The sequence below is a fragment of the Aquarana catesbeiana genome, linkage group LG01 (genome assembly GCF_042186555.1).
Source record: "Aquarana catesbeiana isolate 2022-GZ linkage group LG01, ASM4218655v1, whole genome shotgun sequence".
Classification (NCBI taxonomy): Eukaryota; Metazoa; Chordata; class Amphibia; order Anura; family Ranidae; genus Aquarana; species Aquarana catesbeiana.
This window is the reverse complement of record NC_133324.1, coordinates 206,697,959-206,724,256: the sequence shown is the minus strand read 5'-3', so window position 1 is coordinate 206,724,256 and position 26,298 is coordinate 206,697,959. Positions and strand designations below refer to the sequence as shown.

The 26,298-nt window shown below is 41.2% G+C and overlaps 1 protein-coding gene and 1 long non-coding RNA gene across 3 annotated transcripts in view; one reads left to right on the top strand and one right to left on the bottom strand.

Annotated features, from left to right (window-relative positions):
- PRDM6 (PR/SET domain 6) overlaps positions 1-8,747 on the bottom strand; it is a 167,063-nt gene extending 158,316 nt beyond the window's left edge. The window contains exons 1-2 of one of the 2 annotated variants that reach the window (XM_073624699.1): positions 7,182-8,747; positions 5,415-5,865 (exon numbers count right to left, since the gene is read on the bottom strand). In XM_073624699.1, the coding sequence (XP_073480800.1) occupies positions 5,415-5,856 (442 nt within the window). In that variant the 5' untranslated portion in view covers positions 5,857-5,865; positions 7,182-8,747. The remainder of the gene's footprint in view (positions 1-5,414; positions 5,866-7,181) is intronic. The other variant, XM_073624698.1, reaches the window with a different exon arrangement.
- LOC141138929 (uncharacterized) overlaps positions 7,751-26,298 on the top strand; it is a 54,511-nt gene continuing 35,963 nt past the window's right edge. Inside the window, exons 1-2 of the long non-coding RNA XR_012243691.1 lie at positions 7,751-7,965; positions 8,224-8,298. This is a non-coding gene — a long non-coding RNA (uncharacterized lncRNA). The remainder of the gene's footprint in view (positions 7,966-8,223; positions 8,299-26,298) is intronic.

Here is a 26,298-nt window from a genome sequence, read left to right as displayed (position 1 = left end):
TATGATTGCACTTTATATGTTTTTGCACTAAAATTGCACTGGGCACTTTACATGTTTATTAATACTATGATATTGATTATATTAATGTAGGCACTTTACCATATATTGTTTATTTTTTATTGGAGCAGCGCTGAGTATAATACTTACATTTCACTCACTTGGGGTTTTTTACCTTGTACTACAGCAGCAGCCCAAAGTACACATTTGTATCTTTATTTAACTTTATTTACAATTGTCTCTATACCGCAGTTTTTTTTCATTTTTTTTTACTATGATATCTTGCCACAGGTATAGGATGCATGATTACCTTTACATGCACATTGGCCAATATGTATAAATAATTACTGATGGTAAAGCAGGGACTCTGCGCATTATTGCCAGTCCAATAAACAATGTTCTAAGTGTGTTGCTGCCAGTGGGTGGGTGATGTGTAGAAATGTATGTATATAAATAGTTAAAAAAAAAAAAAAACATTTCCCCACAGATATAGACTCAGAAGCAACACACTATCAGGGAAGGATAAAATGGTGTAATATAATTGATACACAGATTCTTATTCAGCTCTAAACAGATCACTTTTCATTGCCTGGTTGCACATTTGATAGAAATATAGCTATATATGTCATTCTATGATGATGATTAATAGATCTGTACTAACTTGTAACCAGAGTGGGAGAAATTACTTTTTTACTTTATCCGTTTAAGCATTGGAAATGAAAATCTAAGATCCCCATAAAAGATTACTTTAGTAAATCACCTTATATTCCTGCAGACAGTATAGTTATTGGTGCCTAACTACAGCACATATGGAGCCATGTCACATATGAGTCATACATAGCCTATGGCCAGGGAATAATTAATTTACAGGATTTCTATAGAGCCAAATGTTTGCATAGTGCTTTACAAAATAAAGGCAGACAGAACATTTACAATAAAATTTGATATTAGAGGATTAGGCGGCCCTGTTCATGGGAACTTGCAATCCAAAAGAATAAGTGAACAAGTTATGTATTAAACAATGATTATCTGCTACCCTGATAATCTGGGAAAGTTGTCAGATGTAATTTGAATTGAATTAATGTTCAACAGATACTCTCTTACATTTCATAACCTCTACAAATATCTTGTATATAACAAGGCCTCTTGCTCATTTACTACTCCTAAATGGTTTACCTATACTTATTACCCATAAGAGAGTATTTTTATTACCTTTATCCTATATATTACCTGTAACCTATGATCTGGAATACACATAACCTGCTACTTATATTTATAAGCATTTATATAGCATTTATATGCTATATATAATATAGATCGTTTGTGGTTCATTTTATCCTTGCAAACTAACCACTAACCACAAACTATCAAGGATGATATACAATAAATTGATAGATACATAAACTTTTACATTACTTTACACAGAGGGTGATTGATTAAAAGAAGTCATTTTTACTCATGCGCAGGGAGAAAAAAGTGACAGGAACTTCTTTTGCACATGAATGGATGTTTGATGCACACAAGGATACACTTTGCTGACAGTGAAAATCACTCCTTTAGTAAATCACACCTAATAGCGTAATGGTCTGGCAATAATTTAATATGCAAGCAGGTGAACATTTCCACACTTTTACAATCTTGGGCTTTAAGCTTGCTAAATATAAATGTAGACAATAATATACATTACGGTATGTAAAGTTAAAGAAAATAAATTATGTAAATTCTCTAGCCCTATAAAGTTTTAAGGATACAATTTTTTTGCGATGATTTCAATTTTAATTACTAATTAGAAAGAGAATAACAATTTGAAAATAGCATTGCTAGATAATAATCAGAACTGTTAACCTGTGAGGATGAAGAATTTTATTTTAGAAACTTGCAGGAACCTTTCTGAACCTAAAGTGGTTGATAACATTGGGTAACTTGTAAATACTCAATAGACTTTGAATATGAATAGTTACATAGATACAATCACAGCCAGTGGGTAGAGATTATACCCTGACAGGTACGTAATGTACCTTACATTGTATACAGTTGTATTGTCCTATACACAGAAAGGACAAAACAAGTGTATATAATGGTACATTACGTACCTGTCAGGGTAAAATATCTATCCACTGGCTGTGATTTTATCTATGTAACTATTCATATTTTAAGTATATTGAATCTTTAAAAATCCTATATGAAGTCTTTCTGGCCCTTTTATTTCCACTGTATGGGTAAATAAATATAATTTCAAGGCAAGTGTGGTTGCATTTCCATGGATTGATTAGATGAGTGAATGAAATGTTTGTTGTCAGTAGGAGAAGGTTGAAACGAGAATATTGTCTGTATAAAGCCAGCACCCCTGGCCCTGAGAGACCCCCATATACAATGTACAGATGATGAATAGGAGCTGGGAGCTGAGATCGATGCTGTCTCTGTGCTGGCTCCACTCTCTCCTACAAAACTATAGAGCAATTAATTGTGGCTTGTCCCCTCATCCTTCATCTCCTTGTGGCACATATCGATGGAGATTACTGCTGATGGACCATTTTATCACCTTAAATAAACAGCCAGCACCTTTTTCTAACCTCACTCTAATATATGACTGTATACCCTGTGTACAAGGGAGGACGATAAAAGAAGCCATGCCAATAGCTCTGTGTTTTGTCACAAACACCAGGCCAACCACTACCACGTTGAAGCTGATTTACTAAAGGAGTTATAAATCTTCACACAATAAATTGTGTGAATATTTACTTCAATGATCCCATTATTTGGAAACCACATTCCTGCTATTATTATTATTATTATTATTGTTATTATTATTATTATTATTATTATTATTATTATTATTATTATTATTGTTATTATTATTATTATTATTTAATCTACACGTAATTGGATAACTGAAGTCAATATTCATACAATTTTGTGTAAAGATCCTCAACTACTTTAGCAATGCAGCCCAATGGCCTGATAGTATCAGGTATACATGGCTGTCTTTTACTTGACTCCAAAAGATGGTCAGTGCACTAACAAGCTGGTGCTATTGAAGCTTCAAGGCATTGTGTAGCTGCTGCGCTATTGTTGTGGGTGTTCAGTAACTTGGACAGTACAGTCCTTCCCTGGTGGCTGGTGCTTCTCTGTGTTTGGAATGACCTGTGCACCCAACATGAGATGGATCACAGGGACAAGTCATTATGATGACCTCTGTCTTTTAGGAATATTTCCTGTGATACAGAAAAGATTGCTGGTAGCCACCAACATGAATGAGCACTTCTCTGACAGCATTAGATCACAGCAAGTTTAGTAGAAGTTTCAGAAGAGACCTCTCTGGCAGCATCATTTAATGGTTACTAATCGGTTTATGGTTGTCATGGATCAAATTCTAATAACTAAGCAGCTGCGATAAGGAAGGAAGAGAAAGGAAAGAAAGAAAGAAAGAAAGAAAGAAAGAAAGAAAGAAAGAAAGAAAGAAAGAAAGAAAGAAAGAAAGAAAGAAAGAAAGAAAGAAAGAAAGAAAGAAAGAAAGAAAGAAAGAAAGAAAGAAAGAAAGAAAGAAAAGAAAGAGATAGATCGATCTAGCTTCACTTCCTACATATATTTTATGCATTATAATTATATAGCAACTACCAATTAGCAGATTAGAACCAATACCCGACTCTTTTTGCACCCAGGTGCTCTTTGCCATGCTATGGTGCTCTGTATATGTGTCACTTTGGAGTTTCTATGTATTTAGCTGAAGCCCGGAGGTGACCGCAGATAGACGCAGGTGACTGCACACTGTATGCCACACAACCTATACATGTCCAGCGCTTCACTATCCACCCTATAGAGAAAAGCTGAGCCTGGATTTCGTTATGAAAAACTATATGTGATTTAAGGAAAAAAAAATAGTATGACTCTTACTAAGGTTATTGTGTTTAGCCGAGGCTAATTATTGAATTTTTAAACATATTTAAAAACTCTGTTGTTCCTCACATACACATCGCGTAATAACCTTAGTTAATAAAATATAAATGGAACAACCTTCGCTACCTGATATTACAATTTCATACAATAACCCTATAATTATTACATTATAATTATCTATCTATATATCTATACAGATATATCTATCTATCTATCTATATGTATATTTAAAAAAAAAAAAATATATATATATATATATATATATATATATATATATATATATATATATATATATATATATATAGTCTATATATATAGACTATATATATATATATATATATATATATATATATATATATAGATATAGATATAGATATAGATATAGATATATCTATATATACAGATATATAGATATATATATATATATGTAGATATATATAAATAAAAGAGAGCTCGAAATTAGTAGTAACAGTACAGAACCCCCAATTTTTTCTTTGAAATATTTTTTGTACACACATACAGTGAGGTCTAATTGCCGGTATATGTAGACGCGATAACTGCAAAGTCCTATATAAATAAAAGAACCCTGTTATTTATTGATTGTAGTTCCTATAAATATTTGGTTGCATAATTATTTTCTAGGCAGCTAATTCATCAGAATCCTCCAAACTAGTAAACTACTATTAAAGTTTCCGATACTTGATGTAGCAGGGAAATTCCTGTAAGGCGGAATGTATATTTTTTTCATTTAATATAATGTTAACTCACAACCAATAAATAGTGAAATATTTAAAAGATTTAATTTTCCTCGGCGAAAGCAGTAATGGCATTATGCCGGTATTAGGCTTATATTGAAAATACTTTACTATAGATGAGAAAGGATGACAAATAGAAAATATGTCGTGTGTTTAATGTAAGAATGAAAAGGAAATGATCGCTTAATTGATAAAGTTACTATAACTTTATCAATAATATATATATGCAAATAAAAGACAAAAAAATATGCAAACACACACACACACACACACACACACATATATATATATATATTGTTTGCATAATTAAAAGTTGCATTGTCTATTGATTATTGATTTGCAATGTGTTGTGTTTAACAGAAAAACGTGAATACATAGCTTCTTAGCAGTACAGCTGTCATTGAGTGATTTGTATATAATTCTTTGTATACTTTGTATTGGCATAGCATACAGCAGGAAAAGTCGGGTTTCTAGAAAGTGGATACCCAAATACTAAAATAATCCCTCAATCCTGGCCAGCAGCACTCTCCTATCAGCCATAAGAGCATGCACCTATAGGACTGTTGGTGGATATGTGATGATGATGATTACTGATGTGACTTTTTGTGGTTTGGAATGTGACGCTCATGTGCGGTGACACCATGTAGTCAGGTGCCCTCCTTCCTCCCAGGTGACACTGCCACCCTCCCCTCCCCACCACCATCGCTCTGCACAGGGCAGTAGGTGTTCTACTAGGCTCTGGATATTTCTTGCAGGGGTACTTACTGTTGTTGGGGTCACTGGTGGGGTTGCTCAGAGGGATGATCTCCATCCTTTGCTGGCCATAGAGATAATAGTCCAACTCCTCGGGGGTGCACTGGATACGGCTGGAGGCTCTCTCCTGACAGCTGGGGAGCACCAGGTCTTTCCTTGGTGGGCCTGGCAGTTCCAGGCTGGATGTTGGTCCTATGACTGTAGGTATTGGGGTGATTCCGGTCAGGGATGAGGGGGCAGAGGGTGCTGATGTCGGGGTAGAGGAAGTAGAGGAGGTGGAGGACAGGGAGGCTGGTCTCAGGCGGAGGTTGTCAGTTGGAGGCTCAGGGAGAGGAACATGGCTCAGGACTCCAGCCTTGACATGGGTCTGGGGGAAGAGCTGCTGCCAGTGCTGGAGGTACACCGGGTCCACCTTCAGGAAGGCAGATCCAGAAGCCTCCCCGGGCTTCAGCATGGCCAGGACCTGCACACAAGACAGCCATCAGACAGGGCTCATCATCATAATACAAAGTGCAATATACAATTATATCATTCTGTCTTATTCCCTTCTTTATTAGAGAGCTATACTTATCTATACTGATTGCCATAAAATGGACACAGTGTATACAACGTAGATCTCATTCTATACTGACTGCTCTGCAATGGGCACAATGTATATACTCTACATCCCATTCCTTACTAACTGCCCTGCAATGGGCACAGTTTATACCCTACATCCGATTCTTTACTAACTGCCCTGCAGGGGGTACAATATATATAGCTCAAATTCGACTCATTCTATACTGGCTGCCCTACAATGGGTGCATAGTATAGATCTCAGTCTTTATTGACTGTCCTGCAGTGGGCACAAAATATATATAGCCTAGACTTTATTTTGTACTGACTGGGCACAAGGTATACACCCTAGATTTCATTCTATATTGACTGGGCATATTTTATATAACCTATATTTCATTCTATACTGACTGGGCACAATGTATACACTCTAGATTTCATTCTATACTGACTGGGCATATTATATATACCCTAGACTTTATTCTTTACTGACTGGGCATAATGTATACACCTTAGATCTCATTCTATATTGACTGGGCACAAAGTATACACCCTAGATCTGATTCTATACTGACTGGGTATATTGTATACACTCTAGACCTCATTCTATACTGATTGGGCATATTGTATACACTCTAGAACTCATTCTATAATGATTGGACATATTGTATACACTCTAGATCGCATTCTATACTGATTGGGCATATTGTATATACTCTAGATCTCATTCTATACTGACTGGGCATATCGTATGGACTCTAGATCTCAGTCTATACTGACTAGGCACAATGTATATACCCTAGACTTCATTCCATACCAACTAGGCACCATGTATATACCATAGACTTAATTCTATACCGACTAAGCACCATTTATATATCCCAGAACTCATTCTTTACTGACTGAGCACAATGTATATACCCCAAATCTCATTCGATACTGACTAGGTACAATGCAAAGCCTAGATCTTATCATATATTGGCATCCATGCGATTGGCACAATGCAAAACCTATACATTCATATGTGCATGAAATATCAATCTGTTGCAGACTGTACCTAGTACTGCCCAATGAAGCTCGCTACACAGGAGCCGATGTCTAACATTTCCATGCTTGTGAAGGTAAACTTTCTTAAGGAATGTAGGTATAACAAGTGAGCACACCAGCAGCTGTCAGTGGTAATGCACAGTGCCCAGTGTGATAGTACACATAGAGGAATCTTACCTGTGTATGATCCCTCCAAGCGATGTCTCCGAGGAAAGGGAAGAAGTCCAGCTCTGTGCCGGGGATATCCAGGACTGGAGGAGCTAAGTGCTGTGAGCAGTCTCTGGTCACACTGTACTGGTCTTAGCTGCCCTCTGATCACCCTGTGCTGGGCTCAGCCTTCCCTTTGATCACCCTGTGCTGGGCTCAGCTCCCCTCTGATCACCCTGTGCTGGGCTCAGCCTCCCTTTTGATCACCCTGTCTGTGCTGGGCTCAGCTCCCTTCTGATCACCCTGTACTGGTCTCAGCTTCCCTCTGATCACCCTGTGCCGGGCTCAGCTTCCCTCTGATCACCCTGTGCCGGGCTCAGTTCCCCTCTGATCACCCTGTGCCGGGCTCAGTTCCCCTCTGATCACCCTGTGCCGGGCTCAGCTCCCCTCTGATCACCCTGTGCTGGGCTCAGCTCCCCTCTGATCACCCTGTGTCTGTGCTGGGCTGAGTTCCTCTGTGATCACTCTGTGTTGTGTCTGTGCTGGGCTCAGCTCCTCTCTGGCACACTCCTGCTGCACACGTGGGCTGCACCAAACACGAGTGTCTACTCCACTCAGGGGGGAGATTAACCCTTCCGCCTGACACTGAGCCTCAGATAGGTAATGCATGCAGATTGCAAGCTCCACAGCTCAGTGGATGTCTTATTTCAGAGTGACGTGCCTATATTATGCACCACTGAGGGCTGTGCTCTCCTATGATCACATGTATACTGTACAACATGTCATCTTTCTACAAGCAGCACATGGACTGGAGGTAAATGGCTTATTCAAATCTGACACCTGCAGACCTCACTACACCATGCTGTTTATTGCATTTTTATGTCATGTATAAATTTATTTATGTTATATCATTGGGTACTTTATAACACTACTTCATTGTATAGAAACTATCGTTTAGTACTCCATTGGTCCCATATGGGTTTCATGAAATTAAATTGTGTTGACCAATTTCTATCTGACTTTTACATTTGTTTTAAAAAATATTTATTAATTTTTTTTTTTTTTTTTTTAGAAATGTTGATCTTTCTGTGTGTTCTTCCCAGCAAGATTGCAATTAGAATACAATTAAGCAATGCACTTATTAAGGGTATGTAATTATTATGTATCTTAAATTAGAATAAAGCTAATTAATGCACCCATTAGAGTATATCATTATTGTATTGCATTAGAATATGTCTAAGCAATTCACGTATTAGGGTATGACATTTTTTTTGTCTTTTATTAGATTACAACTAAATCATGCATTTATTGGAGAATGTAACTATTATAACTTGCCTTTAATTGCAATACAGCTAAGCCATGCACATTTTAGGGTAAATCATTATTATTTGTCTTGGATTATAATACAAGTAATTAATGCACTTATTAGGGTATATTATTAATAATTGTCTTTAATTAGAATATATTTAAACCGTGCACTTATTAGAGGATACAACTATGAATTGTCTTACAATAAAATATAACTCACTCATGCACCTATTAGAGTATGTAATTATTATTGTTGGTCTTTAATTAGAATACAGCTAATTAATGCACTTTTTAGGGTGCATAAGTATTATATTGGATTAGATAGAATGCAGCTAATTAATACATTTATTGAGGTATATATTTAAAAATTGTCTTGAATTACAATATATCTAAGCCATGCACTTACTAGAGAATATAACTTGAATAGTTTTGAATTACAATATATCTAAACCATGCACTTATTAGGATATGTAATTATTACTTGTCTTGAATGAATGTGTAAATAGCTATTGTGTTTGCTGTCAGCGCCCTGGTAATTTGTGTGACCCCCTCCAGAAGTCTAGTGATTTCTCATTAGGATACAGTATAACATAACCTTTGATCACAGGTCTGGTAACTACACGATCGTCTATCACCAATATGTGCTCAGTGAATTAGTATATGGGCTGATCACATCACAAGTGTGTCCCTTCTGACATCAATCTTATGAGTTCCTCCGAAATTCTTACGAAATCTTTCCTCATAGTCCAAGATTTGTTTAGGGAATTAAAGATACTTAAAAAATGTATTTCCTCTATAGTCTAGTAAAAAAATAAACGGTATAAAGGAGGGCAGCGTATAATGTATAGGCGCCTTCTGATATTCAAGCAAAAATAACATTTTCTTATAGCTCAGCTGCTGTAGGGCTACATATATTATGTAATTCGATTTAAAAAAAAAAGGTTATTAAACTTAAAAAAAACAATTTTTACCCCCCCAAAAAAAAAAAAAAATCATCCTATATGATGATTTGATATTCTCAGAGCAAGTTTTACTTAATTTTTGTTATAAATGAGCTCATCAGCATTTAAGCCACCCTGCTGGGTATTGTGGTTCTTCAGCTGTTCGCCGGTCCCTGATTGTCACATAAACATATTCCTGAGATCCATCTAAGATTTCTGTTTGATGCTTTAATTCAGAATTTACCCCCACTCCCCCTTTTTTTTATATATACAATGGGTCTTTTTATTGTCCTGTTCCAACCAATGAAATCCAAATATCCAACTGTCATTTTGCATTGCAGGGTTGAATGGTGTATTTTAGGGTAATACAGACAGTTTGTATTTGAGCCACTACGATAAACAAAGCCATCAGCCGCATTAAATGGAAATCTTAGCTGGATCTCAGGAATATGTTTATGTGACAACCAAGGACCGACGAACAGCTGAAGAACCACAATTCCCAGCAGGGTGGTTTAAATGCTGATGAGCTCATTTATAACAAAATTAAGTAAAACCTGCTCTGAGAATATCATATGATGTTTTTTCTGTTTTTTTTTTATGATGTAACTAGCCTAGAGCACATAAGTGCAGGAATGATGACACTTTTATTAAGTTGGCTGGCTTTTCAGTTATATAGACACACAAACCCCTTGTAGCAGAAAACCTTGGCTGTGTTGATGTGACCCTAATAGTAGAGGGGTTTGGAATGGCTTCATGGTGACAGGGACATCATTCATCTTCAGTGGATAGTGATAGCACCTATCAAAGAACTCCTGACAGCCAGGTATAGACAATACAGCCAAGCTAACTAATAACTTTCCTTCTAGTTGCTACATTTAAATACCATCAGTTACATCTTTCCCGTTGGGTCCTTGCAAACTCTTCTCAATCAAGCCAACACAATCCATGATGGCCAATAAAATAATGAGCATATCCTTATTATAGGAATACTTTTTATACAACAGTAAGTCTTACAATACCAGACACCCATATTGTATAAAAATCTCAGTATACAAGTACATTTATATATGTTAGACTATTAACCTTGTGGTATGTGCTTACTTTTTAACAGCCCTTTTCATGTGTGTGTAAAAGAGATTATGTTTCTTTTCTATTTGTTTGTATTTTATTTTACTTAAAATGCTTTTATTATGAATACAACATTTTTGTTTTTTGTAGCTTTAATGTTCTATTTTTTATTTTTATAATACTCTGGATTAAATTCGTTTTACAAAAAGCAGTAAAATTACAATTTGCTCTTTCTTATACAACCTATGCTTATAGTGTATATAATACAGATCTTATGGATGGTATACAATAAGATGGTAATGTTGGTAAATGGTGATAGAAAAATAATAATAATACGAATAATAATAATAAAAAAATAAAAATAATAATAACAACTGGTATTATTATTTATGTGTTTGTTTGAAATAATAATAATAATAATAATAATAATAATAATAATAATAATAATAATAATAATAATAATAATCATCATCATCATCATCATCATTATTATTGGAGCCCTGAGGGCCTTTGCACTGTTTTTTTACTTGTTTTCTGAAGCACATCTGGGTCTTGTTAGGACCCCTATACTATATCATTGCACCGCTTTGATATCAAATTTATTTTGTCATTGTAATGTGAATCCAGTGATTGTGGTATTAATAGATCAGTCAGCAGCCCATAGTAATCAATTAGAAATCGATAGTGTAAGTATGTAATGCCTGCTCGGTTGCCAGGGGTTACTGGACAGCCATGTCATTCCAGAAGCTCACATAGACGATCAGCCCTTTTAAGAAATAATTATCGCCGGCCAATCGATTAGGGAAACAACAAGGCGGAAATCTGGTTGTGCAGAAACAAGGAGTGGAAGTGTATTAAAGGTAGCAATAAAAGGGGAGACCTGGGGACGTTTTTTCTCCTTTGATTAATGACCTATAAAATAAATCCAGCGAGCAGAGGAGCCCCGATCAATAAATTAAGTATCCGAATTTATCATTTTCCAGTGAGAGATGAGATGCTGGAGGAGAGACTCTGCTCCATCCACTGAGGGTCCCGTCTCATCTGATTCCGTTTGACACTCAATTAAAAAGTTTGTATTTCATATTAATTAATTCTCTGCATCCCACCGAAAGACAAATGGTTTGCTGCCTCCTGACAGGAGACCGATAAAGGGCTCATAGAGTCTCCTGCTTGTAGTTTTAAGGTCATGAACAGCAGAGTTAATAATTCATTCATTAAAAATAGTATTCATAGGAGAGGGTGGGCACCCTGTACCCTGTCCTCTGATCCCACTGCTGGAGCTGGTATGAGCTCTATACATGGGCACACTACTGTCACCTCTTCTGATCTCAGTCATCAATTTAAATCAATCATAGATACCAATCATAAGTGTCAGATGCATTTCATGGACTATTCTAGGGTTTCTGTACATGGGCACACTACTGTCACCTCTTTTGATCTGAGTATAATAAACCTCAATCAATCATAGATACCAATCATATAGTGTCAGATGCATCTCATGGGCTGTGCGGGGGCTTCTGCACATGGGCACACTACTGTAACCTCTTCTGCGCCGAGTGTCACCAACTTCAATCAGTGATAGATACCAATCATGTAAAACTGTGATATGCATTTCATGGATTGTGCTAGGGCTTCTTACATGGGCACACTACTGTCACCTCTTGTGATCTGAGTATCATAAACTTCAATCAATCATAGATACCAATCATAAGTAGTTGTCAGATGCTTCTCATGGGCTGTGCTAGAGCTTCTGAACATGGGCACGTATTGTCACCTCATCTGATCTGAGTGTCACCAACTTCAATCAGTGATAGATACCAATCATGTACAACTGGGATATGCAGCACATGGACTGTGCTAGGGTTTCTGTACATGGGCACACTACTGTCACCTCTTCTGATCTGAGTATATCATAAACCTCAATCAATCATAGATATCAATCATATAAGTGGTTGTCAGATGCATCTCATGGACTGTGCTAGGGTTTTCGTACTTGGGCACTCTTATGTCACCTCTTCTGATCTGAGTGTCACAAAATTCAATCAATCATTGATACCAATCATGAGTAGTTGTCATATGCATATCATTGACTGTGGTATGGTATCTGTACATACACAACTGTCACCTCTTGAGATCTGAATGTCACAAACTTTCATCACTTATAGATAGCAATCATGAACTGTCACATCCATCTCATGCGCTGCGCTAGGGCTGTATATGGAGGGTTGTTGAGACAAACCTATTTGTAGTATATATGAAAAGCCTGAATGTGATCCATCAATATAACTATCCATTGCAAATAAATAAGACTTGCTGTTTGTAACGCATAGAAGTGATGGAAACGGGCTACATTGGTGACAATCATTTCATTTTTAACATTGTGTTCATCAAGATTATTTATTTTAAACAAATTCCTGTTGTGAAAATATTATGAGCCGATTTCACCTGACTGCTTATCTGCTGCAATGGAGATTACTGATGATTATGTCTAATGGTTAACGATGATGTACTGTATATTAATATTTGCCTTAGTTAATAGTATTACATTTCATTGTACTTTCTGTAATACAGTATGCATGCAGATGGGCTGCTATATGTTTAAACAGCAAAACGATCAACAACATAGTACCCTAAAATAAAGCACTAATATTTAATTGCAGTATAGTAGCATCTGTCTGTTTATTTCATTTAATAACTTTTTATTTATTTATTTCTTTAGTAATATATAATTTGTGTCGCCTAATTTGGTGAAGCGACACTTACACAAATTAACCGCTAGAGGGCATCCTTTTCTCTACTCAGCTATGTCCCAGAAGAGTTAACAGTTACAAAATACAGGCAAATATACCAAAGCTCATTTATACTTTACATAGGATTATTAAAATCTTTACCTGTTATGCCTTTCCGAAAACAGTAATATGGTAGGGAGGATTTAGTAAAGGAGTACAGATTGTTTATTTAGTACAGTAAATTTTGTTGTATTCACTTCAATCACTTGCAAGACATTTTTTTTTTTCATTTTCCTTGCACATGATTGGATATTGAAAATGAACATAGTGAACTTAGTGAATGTTCTCTATGCAAAGTGAACATGCATAATAAACAGTTTCAATGTCTTTAGTAAATTAGCCCTACCGTCTTTAAATTAGGACCCAAACTGTGGCCTCCCCTGTCCCTATGGGACACTAGTTTTAACTGCATTAGTCCAGTCTTATAAGAAGATGTCAGGTCAAGCAAGATACTGTATTGTAAGCTTTATAGTAAGCTTGTCTTGAGAAATTATTACAAAGAAAACAAGTATCAATCAATATAACTAGTAGTTAACACAAAGCCTCTTTTGCCGGCACTTGACTCTCTCCCCATCAGCAGAGCAGCGCAGGGAAGTGTCAGCGAGACACTAATGCATTCCAATTTCAGAATTCTCTGCGCCGCACCTGCACTGAGGGGGAGGCACTGTGTACATTGTAAAAAGATGGGAAACATTCTTTGGTTCTCTAATTTTGCTGTAGCTGCGATCGTCAGCTTTTGTGATGGGGAAGAGATTGAGTGCAGTTCTGCTAGGGGGGGCAGTCCCTGTTTCCAGGAGGACAACTGTCATTGGCCATTGCTAAAGCCAATCACAGTCCTGCTAGCCCCGCCCACTATCTGAAGGAAGATGACTTGCTTGGTTGTCATTATCAATCTCAGAAAGAAGGGATTTCACTGTGATTGGGACAACCTCAATCAGGTGACAGTTTGTGGAATTACTGTTGAGCTTCTGGGCACTTTGTTGACATTATTCCTGAACCTTTGCGTCACTTACTACTGAACCCCTGCACTCTGTGTCTCTTTAAGCCACAGCAGGTATTCAGCACAATGAAAATCACACCCAACTTTTGCTGTGGCTCAGAGCACTGCACATTTTCTCAACTGCAGGGGCCCAACTTATGATCCGGCACACAGGCCCACTGCTTTCAGAAAATGCCCCTGACCTGAGCTCATCATTGCGCATCCATTCCAGATGCTTGTATGTGACATCACATACATCACATACATCTCATACATCACATACAAGCACGTGGGCAGATGCGAGAAGTGGATCAGCAGGATGAGTGTACCAGGACAGGTAGATGTGTTTCATCTCTGCTTCCTTTTACCACTCTACATATCACGCACATCATAGATAAGCAGGAGGGTACAGGGGTGGGGAAAATGAGCAGGATGGGTTCAGAGTTGGGACAGAAGAGCAGGAGGGTACAATGGTGGGGCAGATGTGCAGGGAGGTACAGTGTTGGGTAAGATGAATAGGGGGTTCAGTGTTCTGGCAGATGAGCAGGGGGGTTCCGTGTTCGGGCAGATGAGCAGGGGGGGGTTTAGTGTTGGGGCAGATGAGAAGGGGGGTTCAGTGTTCGGACAGATGACCAGGGGTTCAGTGTTCGGGCAGATGAGCAGGAGGGGTTTAGTGTTGGGGCAGATGAGAAGGGGGTTCAGTGGTGGGACAGGAATGCAGGGGGGTAGAGCAGTGGAGAAGATGTGAAAGGAGGTGTATTGGTGGGACAGATGAGCAGGGGGTTAGAGTGGTGGGGCAGGAAAGCAGGGGGAACAGTGGTGGGGCAGGAGAGCAGGGGGAACAGAGGTGGGGCAGGAGAGCAGGGGGTACAGCGGTGAGACAGATGTGCAGGAGGTACATTGGTGGGGCAGATAAGAAAGGGGGTTACAGTGTTGGGGCAGATGAGCAGATGGGTTCAGTGTTAGGACAGATGAGAAGGTGATTCAGTAGTGAGAAAGAAGAGCATGGGGATACAGATGGAGATCATAGATACCAATCATAAGTGTCAGATGGTTTTCATGGACTATTCTAGGGTTTCTGTACATGGGCACACTACTGTCACCTCTTTTGATCTGAGTATAATAAACCTCAATCAATCATAGATACCAATCATGAGTAGCGTCATATGCATTTAATGGACTGTGCTAGGGTTTCTGTACATGGGGACACCACTGTCACCTCTTCTGATCTGAGCATAATAAACTTCAATCAGTTATAGATACCAATCATATAGAGTCAGATGTATCTTATGGGCTGTGCGAGGGCTCCTGCATATGGGCACACTACTGCCATCTCTTGTGATCTGAGTATCATAAACCTCAATCAATCATAGATACCATTCATAAGTAGTTGTCAGATGCATCTCATGGACTGTGCTAGGGTTTCTGTACATGGGCACACTACTGTAACTTCTTCTGATCTGAGTATAATAAACTTCAATCAATAATAGATATCAATATTAAGTAGTTGTCAGATGCTTCTCATGGGCTGTGCTAGAGCTTCTGAACATGGGCATGTATTGCCACCTTATCTAAACTGAGTGTCACCAACTTCAATCAGTGATAGATACCAATCATGTACAGCTGGGATATGCAGCTCATGGACTGTGCTAGGGTTTCTGTACATGGGCACACTACTGTCACCTCTTGTGATCTGAGTATATCATAAACCTCAATCAGTCATAGATATCAATCATATAAGTAGTTGTCAGATGCATCTCATGGACTGTGCTAGGGTTTTTGTACTTGGACACTCTTATGTCACCTCTTCTGATCTGAGTGTCACAAAATTTAATCAATCGTAGGCATAGGCGTGCGCAGGGGGTGTTCCGGGTGTGCCTGGGCACACCCTAATCACCCCGTGTGACGCAGATTCCCCAAAACCCCATAACAGGGCTCCTAAAAAAAAAAAATTTTAAATAATAAAAAAATTAAAATAAAAACCTACTGACACCATCCACTGCCCTACTGAAACCAACCTCTGCCCTACTGACAAGTCCACTGCTCTACTGCTCTACTAACACTGTCCATGCTTTAATACATTTGAGGTGCACACCCTAATGCAATAGGCTGCGCACACCTATGATCGTAGGTGAGTAGGTGTCACATGAACTTCATGGACTGTGCTAGGACTTCTGTACTTGGGCACTCTAATGTCACCTCTTCTGATCTGAGTGTCACAATCCTCAATCAATCATTGATACCAATCATGAGTAGTTGTCATATGCATATCATTGACTGTGCTAGGGTTTCTGTACATACACAACTGTCACCTCTTGAGATCTGAATGTCACAAACTTTCATCACTTATAGATAGCAATCATGAACTGTCACATCCATCTTATGCACTGTGCTAGGGCTGTATATGGAGGGTTGTTGAGACAAACCTATTTGTAGTATATATGAAAAGCCTGAATGTGATCCATCAATATAACTATCCTGTGCAATTAAATAAGACTTGCTGTTTGTAACGCATAGAAGTGATGGAAACTGGCTACACTGGTGACAAACATTTAATTTTTAACACAGTGTTCATCAAGATTATTTATTTTAAACAAATTCCTGTTGTGAAAATATTATGAGCCGATTTCACCTGACTGCTTATCTGCTGCAATGGAGACTACTGATGATTATGTCTAATGATTATGTCTGCTGCGGGGGGCGGGCAGTCCCTATTTCCAGGAGGACAACTGTCATTGGCCATTGCTAAAGCCAATCACAACAGTCCTACTAGCCCCGCCCACTATATGAAGGAAGATGACTCGCTTGGTTGTCACTACCAATCTCAGAAAGAAGGGATTTCACTGTGATTGGGACAGCCACAATCAGGTGACAGTTTGTGGAATTACTGTTGAGCTTCTGGGCACTTTGTTGACATTATTCCTGAACCTTTGAGTCACTTGCTACTAAACCCCGGCACTCTGTGTCTCTTTAAGCCACAGCCAGTATTCAGCACAATGAAAATCACACCCAACTTTTGCTGTGGCTCAGAGCGCCGCACTTTTTCTCAGCTGCGGGGGCCCAACTTATGATCCGGCACACAGGCCCACTGCTTTCAGAAAATGCCCATGACCTGAGATCATCATTGCGCATCCATTCCAGATGCTTGTATGTGACATCACATACATCACATACATCACATACAAGCACGTGGGCTGGATGCGAGAGGTGGATCAGCAGAATGAGTGTGCCAGGACAGGTAGATGTGTTTCATCTCTGCTTCCTTTCACCACTCTACATATCACGCACATCATAGATAAGCAGGAGGGTACAGGGGTGGGGAAAATGAGCAGGAGGGGTTCAGAGGTGGGACAGAGGAGCAGGAGGGTACAATGGTGGAACAGATGTGCAGGGGGGTACAGTGTTGGGCCAGATGAAAAGGGGGTTCAGTGTTCAGGCAAATGAGCAGGGGGGTTCAGTGTTCGGGCAGATGAGCAGGGGGGGTTTAGTGTTGGGGCAGATGAGAAGGGGGTTCAGTGGTGGGACAGAAGAGCAGGGGGGGACAGTGTTGGGTCAGAAGAGCAGGGGGCTTCAGTGTTCAGACAGATGAGCAGGGGGGTTCAGTGTTCAGGCAGATGATCAGGAGGGGTTTAGTGTTGGGGCAGATGAGAAGTGGATTCAGTGGCGGGACAGAAAAGCAGGGGGTAGAGCAGTGGAGAAGATGTGAAAGGAGGTGTATTGGTGGAACAGATGAGCAGGGGGTTACAGTGGTGGGGCAGGAAAGCAGGGGGAACAGTGGTGGGGCAGGAGAGCAGGGGGAACCGTGGTGGGACAGGAGAGCAGGGGGAACAGTGGTGGGGCAGGAGAGCAGGGGGAACAGAGGTGGGTCAGAAGAGCAGGGGGGTACAGAGGTGAGATAGATGTGCAGGAGGTACATTGGTGGGGCAGATAAGAAAGCGGGTTACAGTGTTGGGGCAGATGAGCAGATGGGTTCAGTGTTAGGACAGATGAGAAGGTGATTCAGTAGTGCGGTGGAGCAGATGTGCAGGGAGGTACAGTGGTGGGCAGATGAGGAAAGGGGGTACATTGATGGGGCAGATGAGCAGTGGGGTTACAGTGGTGGGACAGAAGAGCAAGGGGGTACAGTGGTGGGGCAGATGTGCAGGAGGTACATGGTGGGAGGGATGAGAAGGGGGTTCAGCGGTAGGACAGAAAAGCAGGGGGTACAGTGATGGGACAGTTGAGCAGGGGGTTACAGTGGTTGGGTAGATGAGCAGGGGCGGTTCAGTGTTGGGCCAGATGAGAAGAGGGTTACAGTGGTGGGAAAGCTGAGCGAGGGGGTTCAGTGTTGGGGCAGAGAAAGGAGGTACATTGGTGGAACACATGAGCAGGGGGTTACAGTGGTGGGGAAGACGTGCAGGGAGGTACAGTGGTGGGGCAGATGAGAAAGGGGGAACATTGGTGGGGCAGATGAGCAGGAGGTTACAGTGGTGGGACAGAAGAGCAGGGTGGTCCAGTGTTGGGGCAGATGTGCAGGGCGTTACAGTGGTGGGGCAGATGAGAAAGGGGGTACATTGGTGGGGCAGATGAGAAAGGGGGTACATTGGTGGGGCAGATGAGAAAGGGGGTTACAGTGGTGGAGCAGATGAGCAGGAGGTTACAGTGGTGGGGCAGATGAGCAGGGGGTTACAGTGGTGGAGCAGATGAGCAGGGGGGTACAGACAGGCTGGAAGAGAGCTGTGTCATGTGACAGCTGTATATTGAAAAAGTTACTTAGAGGTTTTTTTTTAATTAAAATAATTAGTGTCATCATTCACGTACAGAAATAGTAGGGGCAATGTAAAGTCAACAGTGTATGTATAGTATCACTTCAAGGGTCTTACAGATATTAAAGACAACTACTCAGTGGTGGGTGCAGGGGCGCTGCCCACCCCTAATCCATACACCCGGCCGCTAATCTACATGCAGGGCGCTGGACACATGTATTCCAATGTTTTTTTTTAGTTTTTACGAAGCACATGATTAGAGCCTGAGGCTCTAATTGGCTTCAAAAAGGGTGGGCTCTGGGCGCAGAGCACTGCGCCTGGAGCCCACTCATAGTTACATAGTTACATAGTAGGTGAGGTTGAAAAAAGACACAAGTCCATCAAGTCCAACCTATGTGTGTGATTATGTGTCAGTATTACATTACATATCCCTGTATGTTGCGGTCATTCAGGTGATTATCTAATAGTTTCTTGAAGCTATCAATGCTCCCCGCTGAGACCACCGCCTGTGGAAGGGAATTCCACATCCTTGCCGCTCTTACAGTAAAGAACCCTCTACGTAGTTTAGGGTTAAACCTCTTTTCTTCTAATTGTAATGAGTGGCCACGAGTCTTATTAAACTCTCTTCTGCGAAAAAGTTTTATCCCTATTGTGGGGTCACCAGTACAGTATTTGTAAATTGAAATCATATCCCCTCTCAAGCATCTCTTCTCCAGAGAGAATAAGTTCAGCGCTCGCAACCTTTCCTCATAACTAAGATCCACTCAGTTGTGTGACATTAGCAAATTAATATTTGCTAATGTCTTCCTTTTTCTCCTCCCGGCCAATCAGGAATTAGGTCCTGAGACCCGATTGGCCAGGAGTCCTAAGACCCGATTGGCTGCGAGTCCTGATTGGCCGGGAGGAAAAGCGACCGCCGGACTGCCAGGACTCGGGAGGAGATGGGGGGGGAGCGACCTGGATGGGGTAAGTGCGGGGCTGGTGGGGGCCTGGCAAGCGATGGGCGAGTGGTCGAGCGGCGATTGAACGAGCAATTAAAGCCCAGGGGGGTGGTTGGCTGACTGGGGAGGCCACGGGCCACCCCCCTCCCCATGAAAATTGAGCACCAGTCTCCACTGGTGGTGAATATATCACTGAAGGTGGTTTCCAGTAAAGGCAAAAGGGAGCCTTTTAGAAAAAATTATGAAGTACCTGTAAAGCTGTCCAGGCCAGTGCTCTTGGAAGAGGGCAAGGATATATTGTGTATTTGAGATTCTAGAGTGGAGAATGGACCTGAGAAAGCCTCAGGCTTTTTTGGGGGGCGAGGGCAAGTTTAGCTGTATCAATATAGGCTTGAAGAGGAGATTGAATGGAGGATGTGGTTGGTCTTATGGTATATACGGTAGATCAGTTTAGTATTTGTGGAAAGTTGAGGCAATGTCAGAGGAACCATGTATTGCAAACTTTGGGAGTTTTACATTTTGGAGATATAGAATCGTGGCTGCTTTAAACTAATGGACTGGGCTAGAAGCTTGCAACATTTTTTTGTTCATGGAGTGTTCTAAGGAAGCAATGTTTGTGTTTTAGGTAAGATTGGTCTAAAAAAGTCTGTGATTCTGTCTTCTTGAGAAGAGGAGATTGATACGTGGAAAAATTTTGTGTGAGTTTGTGTGTCAATTCAAGGGATTGGATTTCTGCAGAAAAGGGGATGATTCTAGGACCCGGTGGGATGTAAGGAATTAATCAATCCTCCTCTATGAGTTTTGGACAGCTGAATGAAAGATATAGTCCTTATAGGGTATAGCATTTGCCAGATATTGATTCAGATGCAAGGAGTTTAGCTTGGATTTGAGTCTTTTAGGCTGGAAAATGAAGCCTGAGTTTTCCCAAATATGGTATCAAGAGCAGGGTTAAGGACCGACCATGTCAAAGTCTTCATCCAATATCTTGGCAGAGAGTGAAGAAAGCATGCACAATGGCCTTCATTGGGTGGATAAACTTTCAGTAGTCTAATGCCCCGTACACACGGTCGGACATTGATCGGACATTCCGATTTCAGACGGATGTTGGCTCAAACTTGTCGAAATTTCCGATCGCCAACCACGCGGTGACGTACACCACGTACGACGAGACTAGAAAAGGCCAGTTCAGAACCAAGTGCGGCACCCTTTGGGCTCCTTTTGCTAATCTTGTGTTAGTAAAAGTTTGGTGAGAGACGATTCGCGCTTTTTCAGACTTGTGGCTTTCAGATCGTTTTCTGCGGTTCAGTTTGTGCTTGTGGGTTTGTATCTGCTCTTCAGTGCGTGCAGCAAGTACCCTTGACTTGTCATTGTGTTCTTGTTCGTTCGTTACTGTTTTTCAGGTCGCTCTTCACAGGCCTTGCTGTTCTTCAGTGCGTTCTGTTACTTCGTTCTGAGCAGCTGACCGTTTTCTAGCCATGTTGCGTATACGTACTTCTCGTAGAATTCGTGCTGTGTGGGGGCTTGGTGTTGGGGTCCTGACCTTGACACAAGTCCAGTCCATGAACAGGGTGGGGAGGAGTTCATGGACCAAGAATTGGTTGCTTCAGCGTGACCAGTTCTCTCATATGCCTTTGCTCCGTGAGATCCGTGAGAATAATCCTGATGATTTCAGGAACTTTCTCAGGATGACGGACCCCGTATTTCACCGTTTGTTGGCTTCGCTGACCCCCTATATCAGCAGGCAGGATACCTGCATGAGGCAAGCCATCACTCCGGAGCAGAGGCTGGTCGCTACCCTGCGGTACTTGGCGACAGGGAGAAGCCTGCAGGACTTGAAGTTCTCGACAGGCATCTCCCCCCAGGCTCTGGGGATCATTATCCCAGAGACCTGTTCTGCCATCATCCAGGTCCTGCAGAAGGAGTATATGAAGGTAAGATTTTTATCCTTTAATATCACATTTTATTGTATTTAATGTTTACTAATATATTGTATTTCTTTCCTCATTCCCTAATTACCATGATTGTAATATGCTGTGAATGTCCCCTTTGTTCTCATGCATGCTGGATTTTTATGTAATTAATTTTTTTTGTCCTTCATACATATTTGCCTTCACTTACCTCCCCAGCATGCTCTCCTGGCCCTATATTCACCTCATGTAGTCACTTAACAATGTATTTTATCAGCTCCATAGTAGTGCTTTACCCCAAACACCCCCTAAAATGTTTAGAAATGTGATTTGTGCTTTAAATTCAGGCAGAGTGCCAGAGGCTTTTTTTTGTAGTGTCCCCAAATCATTTTTATTAACCCTCCCTCCCCCCAACCTCTAAGTCAGCAGATACCAATTCTCTATCTATCCTTAATGATCTATCTGCTCATTTGCCAAACCCATACACACTATACCCACCTCTTTTGTGGTCGGATTTATGGATGAATTACCCAAAGCATGTAGTGCAAGGGCCTGCCTGTATGCTTTCAAATGGTACTGTTTAAAGTTTTTGTAGCCTATTATTATCTTGATAGGTAATAGCAGAATGTCCAAATGTGCTCAAATGTGTATAGTGCGGACTTATATCTTTGTATTATGACACAACTTACCTGTCCAGTGGGCTGCCAATAGTGTAACTAAGGAGGGGCTGTTCCAAGTAATACCCTGTATTTAGGCATTCATCTCTTAATGAACTGAAGAGGGTTACCTGTCCAAGATTCCCCCCCCTATAATGTTAGAAATGGCCCATGAGAAGGGGGGGGGGAATATGATAGGTGTACCTTATACTTTGGTGTTGTAAAATTCCCCCTAAGAAATGTTATCTGGATGTTGGCCAAGAATGTTTGTGTCTAATCTGCTTTCCATGTTTAAAAATACTACGTTTTTTTGTTTTCCTCAACAGTTTCCTTCCACGCCACAGGAATGGCAGACTGTGGCCTCCCACTTTGCCCAGCGGTGGGACTTTCCTAACTGCAGAGGGGCAATTGATGGGAAACACGTCCACATCGTCCCACCACCCAACTCGGGGTCGTAATATTATAAGTACAAGAGGTTCAATAGTATTGTAATGTTGGCGGTGGTGTCGGCTAATTACGACTTCCTGTATGTGGACGTGGGAAGAATGGCCGGATGTCCGATGGTGGAGTCATCGCCCAGATGGAGTTTTACAGGCATCTCCAGAATGGCAGCTTGGACTTGCCACCTCCAGAAGAGAATGTGGAAGGACTCCCATTCGTCTTCGTTGCGGATGAAGCATTTGCGCTGGGGGACCATCTTATGCGGCCATAGTCGGCCTGCTTCAGGATGTCGACCATCTCCAACATCTCCCCAAAGGACATATTTGAGGCCTTAAATCTCCTTCTGGATCGGGACGTGTCTGGATCCGGGCTTTCCTCCTCCTCCTCGTTCCTGTAATTAGCACACACCTGCTGTGTATCCGCCATGTGCTCTTACCCCACTGCGCCAAATGAAAAGGGGCGGGGAATAGACTAGAAAGAACATCAGGGGCGGGCGGAGTTACACGCATGCGCAGTGTGTATAAAGCATAACACGCGTGCGTATTACCTACGATCTGTGAGCGGAGGAAGGAGCATCGGAGGCACCGATCGTAAGAACGAAGGTAAGAGACAAACTTGGGCCTATACTGCTTCTAGATTGAGGCCTATATTGTAACAAGTTTAGGAGAGTTTTGGCTGACATTAGGGTTTGTCTTGTGTTGTGTCTTGCAGTGAAAATGGATATCTTGAACGATACCGACTTCATGGCAATATTCATTGACATGTTCAGGGAGCTGCCTTGTCTGTGGGAGATAAACCACCCACATTATAAGAACCAAACAAAGAGGAAGGCAGCGCTGGATCAATTGTTGGAAATTGTGAAGCAGGTGATCCCCACGGCAGACATCACATATTTGAAGATCCTAATTGGTGGTCTGAGGAGCACATATGTAAGGGAGCGCAAGAAAGTCCAGGATTCGCAGAGATAAGGAGCAGATGACATCTATGTCCCAAGGATGTGGTACTATGACAGGCTGCATTTTCTGGCAGGCCAGACTGAACCCAGGCCAGCACTCTCCAGTCTTCCATCCACGCTTCCTTCCCCCCCAGCTGAGGCTTCTGACGCCCAACCTGGGCCTTCCAGGCAGCAACATGTGGAGGAGCCCAGCTTGAGCCAGGTATAGCATTCTTCCAAATATTGCTGGTTGTCCAATCAGTGATGTTAAATAGATGTTAGTTTGGAGTACTAATTTATGATTGTGATTGATGATGCAAAACATTACAACCATGTCCCTTTTTCATACACAGGGAAGTGTTAGCCAGGAGGTGGCCAGGCCGAGCAGGCTGCCTGATATGCAGGTCCCTCCCCTACACCTGCAAAGAGAAAGTGGCAGGAAGAGGAGTACCCTAGAGGAGGCTGCCATAGGCCTCTTTTGGCAGGCTACAGAGGCCCTGGGAGCACCACACACCGTGGAGGAGGTCTTTGCTGCCATAATTGCCTGTAAAATGCAGTGGATAGAGGAGGGCCAACAACTCATGTTTGAGTCATTAATGTTGGACGCTCTCAATAAGGGGTTGAGGGCCCAAATAACATCTGAGACCCACATTTGTGACCTCACACATGGTCCTCCTCCTCCTCCTCCAGGTCCTACTACTCCTCCTCCTCCTCCTCCAGGTCCTACTAGTCCTCCTCCTCCTCCAGGTTCTACTCCTCCTCCTGCCACATCTCCAACAGCAGAGCCACAGCCAGGAAGGAAGCGTGGAGGGAAGACCAGAAAGTGAGGACCCTGGATCCAGTCTGGTCTGGCAAAAGATGCAGCCTCTTGTGGTACCACAGGCTGAGGACACAGATGTCATCTGCTGCTTTCCAGATCTCTGGGACTTCTGGACCAGACTGCACTCCCTTACATATGGACTCCTCAGGCCATCAATTTTGATGTTCAAGAATTGATGTCTGCCCTGGGGGTCCAAGGCTTTGCTAATTTCTGCTATTTCTCCAGCGTTGCCTCCCTCTTTGTTTGGTTCTGAGCCCTTAATAAAGGATTTTTGGTTTCAATTATACTTGCCTATGTGTGTTTTCCTTCAAAAAGGACAGTTTGTTTGTAAGGATTCAGGTACATTTCAAAAATACAATGTGAAATTAACAAGAGACACCAACACCAAACAATCTCCTTGAGATTAAATAATACAAGATAATAATGGTGTTGTGGTAACTTGACACAAAATACACACAAAAATATTCTGGAGTAAAACTAAAAATAAAATAAAACAAAGATCAGCCTTGGAAAAAAAATACAAACCTAATATTAAAAAAAAAATCTGCCTTTAAAAAAAAAATATATATATATTTTTGTCAGATGTGACAAATCAAAATATATTAAGGAAATCCCGATAAATAATAAAGAAATACGTTTGTGAGAAGTCTGTGTGAATATGAGCAGCAAAACTACTTCATTCTTCTCACATTATAAAGAAGAAGAGAGTGCGCTGTATTAAACCATTTTTAACATTGCACCGTGACGAAAGTGTTGTATCCATTGCGAACGCTAAGTTTACCAGACCGAGCTGTTCCGTCTCGGAATTTCTTCTGAGCATGCGTGGCACTTTGTGCGTCGGAACAGGCCACACACATTCGGAATTGACGCAATCGGATTTTGTTGTCGGAAAATCCGATGGAAAATGTCCGAGGGAGCCCACACACGGTCGGAATTTCTGACAACACGCTCCGATCGGACATTTTGCATCAGAAAATCCGACCGTGTGTACGGGGCATAAGAGTTTGACTGTATATCTGGCATTTCACAAGAAAGCAGCTGCCTCTGGGTCAAAAATCTCTTGTTGTATTTGGGAAACAGTAAAAACACCTAGTATACCCATGGAAAGTCCTGTCCTTTTTCTTTAGCGGGTCATTGCTCATAAACCATGTTCATGTTTAGTAGGCATGGAAGGTATAGAGGTGGCTTTGAGTTACCTGTAAGGAAACCAATTTAGTATGTAATATAGGACCTGAGATCACTTACGGTTATGATCTGATCTGATTTGAAATCTCACTATGGTAAGTCAGAAGCTGAGGAGAGGAGACAGGCCATGAGATCCCCTGCCCCCATCCCCAATGGGCACTGAAATTGAAGGAGGGGAGAGAGTGCTGGGTGGAGAAGAATAGAAAACAGAAAGAGCAAATAGAAAGGGCATCTTCTGTCACCAGGCATGGTGAAGTACTGCTAAGCAGTAAGTGTGTTGTGTAGAGAAGACAGAATTTCATCCCGAGTTCAGCCCGTGGACCCAAGGGATCAGACCTATAGGACTGCAGTATACACAGTACTGACAAGACATTGCGGCTTCCACATATATTTGCAAACGTGTGCAACTAAAACCTCTGTTTTTACTGTGAAT